This window comes from Condylostylus longicornis, unplaced genomic scaffold (assembly GCF_029603195.1).
Source record: "Condylostylus longicornis isolate FDR11 unplaced genomic scaffold, ASM2960319v2 ptg000044l, whole genome shotgun sequence".
Classification (NCBI taxonomy): domain Eukaryota; kingdom Metazoa; phylum Arthropoda; class Insecta; order Diptera; family Dolichopodidae; genus Condylostylus; species Condylostylus longicornis.
The window spans coordinates 6,653,150-6,657,777 of NW_026578013.1; the positions used below are offsets into that span (position 1 = coordinate 6,653,150).

The 4,628-nt window shown below is 28.2% G+C and overlaps 1 protein-coding gene across 2 annotated transcripts; it reads left to right on the forward strand.

Moving 5' to 3' along the window:
* The first annotated feature begins 771 nt into the window (after positions 1 to 771).
* On the forward strand, positions 772 to 3,891 carry LOC129610217 (tetratricopeptide repeat protein 27). Of its 2 annotated transcripts, none has more exons than XM_055522689.1 (4): positions 772 to 1,358; positions 1,409 to 1,966; positions 2,020 to 2,260; positions 2,317 to 3,891. In XM_055522689.1, exons 1-4 carry the CDS (start codon positions 968 to 970, stop codon positions 3,758 to 3,760), a joined length of 2,634 nt encoding a protein of 877 aa, XP_055378664.1. In that variant the 5' UTR covers positions 772 to 967; the 3' UTR covers positions 3,761 to 3,891. The 2 variants fall into 2 exon arrangements, with proteins under 2 accessions (XP_055378664.1, XP_055378665.1); XM_055522690.1 differs by having other exon boundaries at positions 772 to 1,349.
* The last annotated feature ends 737 nt before the right edge of the window (positions 3,892 to 4,628 follow it).

The following is a 4,628-nucleotide window of genomic DNA, read 5'->3' on the forward strand; positions in this document are numbered from 1 at the left end:
TTAGACTTTATGTATGAACACTGTTGACATTCAACAACTGACAATAAAATAACAATGTTTTTTGGGTAGAGAAATCCAATTACTTTCCGTTGTTGTATTATTATAAAAACTGGAATTGAACTTCACAAAATTTAGAACAATTTTATTATTCTAATATAATGGCGTATTCTGAGTATGGGATTACTCAGACAGAGTAGTAATTATAGTTAAAAGTGGTTTAGATCTATAATAAACTTTTTGAAACTTGTGCGATAAATAACACTATTACTTAGCGATTTGATATACTCAGAATAAGCTACGATTTATCGCAATTGGGGTGATGCGATGTTGGACAAAATACCGCTATTTTTTGTTACAATTCGAAGATTTTCTCTCCTATTTAGATTGGAAAATAAAGCAAAACTTTTTTTTTTATTATTTTCCAATAGCTGTGAGAATTTTGTTAAAATAAACAAAATCGCTGATTGCTAAATGAAGAACGACAATCTGTTGATATTGTTGGAATAAATTTTTCTAGCACTCACCAACCTCTCGTTTATTTATGCTGATATTAATATATATTCTCGTAATATTATGCTGATGTTTCATGAACGGCTTACGATATTGCCTAGAAATATACAGATTGCGTAATGCAGAGCTTGCTAAAAATTTGTGCTTTAAAAAAAAACAGTTTAAAGAACAAAATGTGTTTGGATCTGGCAACATTAAGAAAATTATATTATAATTTTTCGATTGTCAGTTAAAGAGTTGACTTTTGGGGAAATCTTTTGTTATACATACTTATGTATTTATAAACGCTTTTTATTTTTTTTATATTGCTATATTTATTAAGGAAAAGGTTTAGCTGCCTCAAAATATAATATAATTATATCAATATATTTAAAATATTAATCAAATGAATGTGAGGTGGTATAGTAATTTATATTAATTGATATAGTATACAATAAAAAAACCTTCGAATACAATTATGTCTGCCTCAGAAGAAAAGCATGTTGAACAAACAGTGATCAATGACAATGTGGATATCTGTACGAATATTGAAAATAAATCTCCAGAAAGTATGATTGTCGATAGCATTCCAAATGATAGCGCTATTCCTGAAGTTAAGGTTATGGAAACAAATATAGAAGCAAAAATGCAAAATCATATGGAAGTGGAAATCAAAAAAGAAATTTTAGATATTCCAAACGATCAATGCCTGACTGGAGAGAAACAAGAAACAAGTGATATTACTCGTAATACAAGAAGAAATTTGGGGCCTAACAAAGAAATTATTGAAGAACCAGAACAAGGACCGGATCCACAAGGGTTTTTATCTGACTTATACGGAATTTTTTGTGGTCCACAATGTAAAGAAGGTAAATCTGTTATAAATATTATTAGTAATCTTATTAATAACACATTTTAGCAAAGGAAGATATTGAGTGGTTGGGTCCATTTAGCACGAACGCTTTATTTACTGAACATAAAGAAACTTCTGTGAGATCAGCAATTGCATTTCTATTAGGCTTTATACAAGAAAATTTTACTGGTCCGAGACGTGAGGAAGGTTATGAAGAACTTATGGAAAGAATACCTACCAATCTTATAAAACTTGTCCTACGTAGTGATGGCGAGGAGCTAAATGTTAATGTTAGATATGTAGAACTCTTCTATTGTAGTAAATTGATATTTGATAATGTTTCTAAAAATTATCCTGAATGTTTAATTATAAAATTGTGGCAAATGCGCTTAATTCTAGTACATCAAATATTATTAGATGAGTTAGCTAATTCTTTGTATGAAGAATTTAAAACTCTAGCTGAAATGCTTTTGACTGAAAGGAATACTTTTAATAACAAGGAAATAGAAGTGTTAATCAGTCTTGAAATATCACAAGGATATTTACTATTTCATAGAGTACAGAAATGCGATGAAATATTGCAGAATATATGTGAAAATTACAAAATTGATTTGATTGTGGAAGGTAAAAAATGTTCTATTCATACATTAGTAATTAGTAAAAAAAATTTTTATTAGGTTTGCTTGGTTTAAGAACCAAATTTCAAGTGAAACCAGTTCCGATTCTTTGTTTAAAAGTCGATGGAGCTGAAAATCTTGAAATTAGTGGTGATGAAATTTCAAAATCAACAACCAATTTACCTGTTTTATTAAAGCATGAGGATGATACTCGTTTAGAAAGAATAAAATTTATCAATGAAAAAGACAATGAAGTGATGCAAATGCAAAACGCAGTGCAAGCATTGGTTTTAGCGAAATTGTAAGAGATGTGGAAAATATTTTGTTCTTAATTAATAAAATTTTAAATATTTTTAGGCAACATATATTAAAATCTCAACCAAAAGATCGTTTAGCATCAGAAGAAATAGAACCCTATATTAATTCACTTCTATATCAGAAGAACGGTCCATTGTCAATTCGACTTAAAACGCTTTTGATAAACATAGAACAAGAAAAAAATAGTAAGAGAACTATTGATAGGTCTTTAAAGCAATTAGAAGATATTAGTTCCATCTTGAAAAATAAAGAACGATTTTCACTCAAACAGAGATTTCAAAACTTTTTCTCCTCTAATCTTCCACCCTTTTGGGAAATCAGAAAACTTTATGGGGACGTAATGGTTACTTTAGGGTTAGTTAAAACAGCTTTAGATGTGTACATAGAAATTCATGCGTGGGAGGAAGTAATAAACTGTTACAATCAGCTGGAATTAAAGCATAAAGCTGCAGAAATAATTCAGCAAGAAATAGAAAAACATCCTACAATTAAGTTATACTGCCTTTTAGGAGATGCCACGGATGATCCAAGTTGTTATGAAATAGCGTGGGACATGAGTCAAGGAACAAGTAGTCTGGCGCAAAGGCATTGGGGAAATTATTATTTTGCTAAAAAAGATTATGAAGCTGCCTTACCACATTTAGAGAAAACAGTAGAAATCAATAGCTTGCAAGAAATACAATGGCTTAGGTTGGGCTATGCTGCAATTACTTTGGAAAAGTGGGAACTAGCTGTAAAAGCTTATGTAACATATACCCATTTAGAGCCAAATGGTTTTGAATCATGGAATAATTTGGCGAAAGCATTGATAAAGCTTGGAGATAAAGTGCGGGCTCATAAAGTCTTACAAGAGTCACTGAAGTGTAATTTTGACAATTGGAAAGTTTGGGAAAATTTTATGGCCGTAAGTGTTGACACTGGAAATTTTGAGGATGCTATACGTTCATATGAAAGGTTAAGTGAATTAAAAGATAATTTTGTGGACTATGAAGTTTTAGAAATAATTGTAAAAGCAATTGTCCAAGATTTACCTGACGTTAAAGGTAATCCCAGTTCTAGATTAAAGAAAACTATCGTCAAAATAATTGGACATCAATGTATTAAATACGCTACAAACTGGAAATTATGGAAATTGGCTGCTGTATTGTCTGATAATGCGTTGAATAAAGCACAAAAACTGCAAAAAAGTTTTAGAGTTTATATAGATAATGAAAAGAATTGGACTTTAAAAAAGGAATCAAATATTGAAGGTGTTAAACTTTGTTTAGAATTATGTGAAACAAGTTTAGCTGCGATTAAAGACCATAGTGAAAGTGAAAAATCAAGTATAAATTCACAATTATCATCGGCACGGTTAAGTGGACAGTCTTGTTTAACTTTAATAGAAAAAAGTGATGAAAAATTTGCAGAAAATACCGAAATGATTAAAAAATTACAGGAATTACACGGTAAATTGACAGAAGAGTTAAAACAAAGGGTATAAAAAAAGATGTTTTTTTATTTTTTTTTTTATTCTAAGAAATGTATTTTATAACAAATGAAGATGTATAAATAGCTAACACTTTATTTAAGAGGAAAACATAAAAGAAAAAAAAGATGAATAAATTATATCTATGTTTATCTTTTAAAAAAATTTAATCTTATTAATTTTATTAAAGCTTGATAGAAATCTTTATGGAAAAGGTAACTCACTTTGTCAGCTTCCATTAATTCAGATGTACATATGTATTTATGTAAATAATTTTATTTTGCAATTTTACAATTTTAAAATGCGGCATTTGAAATGAAGATGTCTGCGTCTTTAAATAAATATTTTTAATCTGCTTTCTTTTATTTGCCCAGTGTTACAATGCTTAAAAATTAATTATTTTTAGTAATTAATTACTTATATATTTGTTTAATTACTCAAAGACTAGAGAAATGTAAATGATTGCAAATAATAGCTAAAATTAAATCCAATAAAAGAAACAAGTTCACTTCTCCTGAGATTGTTAATTGGAAAACAATATCATCTTTGAAGAGTATAAAAAAAAGTTTGGGAAAGGGAAAAGTAGGTGTTATTTATTTATTAATTGCATTACACTAAAAATGAATTAGATATTTTCTTTTCAATAAATATTTATTTAGAAAAAATGTTTTTCAGGGTTCAGTATAACTATTAAACATCGAAAATACAAAATACATAATATATAACAAGATTTAGTACTAATCTTAACCAACTCCAAAAACATTTTCTTGATATTACAAAATTTATAATACCTTTTAGTTTAAAATTATAACTTTGTTATAAATTTAGTTACATGATATTTAAAAATTACATTGCAAGGATTTTATTTTATAATCAAATTAAA

What these genes read in the sequence shown, in the direction of transcription:
- LOC129610217 (XM_055522689.1), top strand. Translation starts at nt 968, where the DNA reads ATGTCTGCCTCAGAAGAAAAGCATGTTGAACAAACAGTGATCAATGAC. An exon ending in TGGTCCACAATGTAAAGAAG is followed by an intron (nt 1,359 to 1,408) that starts GTAAATCTGTTA and finishes AACACATTTTAG; the next exon opens with CAAAGGAAGATATTGAGTGG. An exon ending in AATTGATTTGATTGTGGAAG is followed by an intron (nt 1,967 to 2,019) that starts GTAAAAAATGTT and finishes AATTTTTATTAG; the next exon opens with GTTTGCTTGGTTTAAGAACC.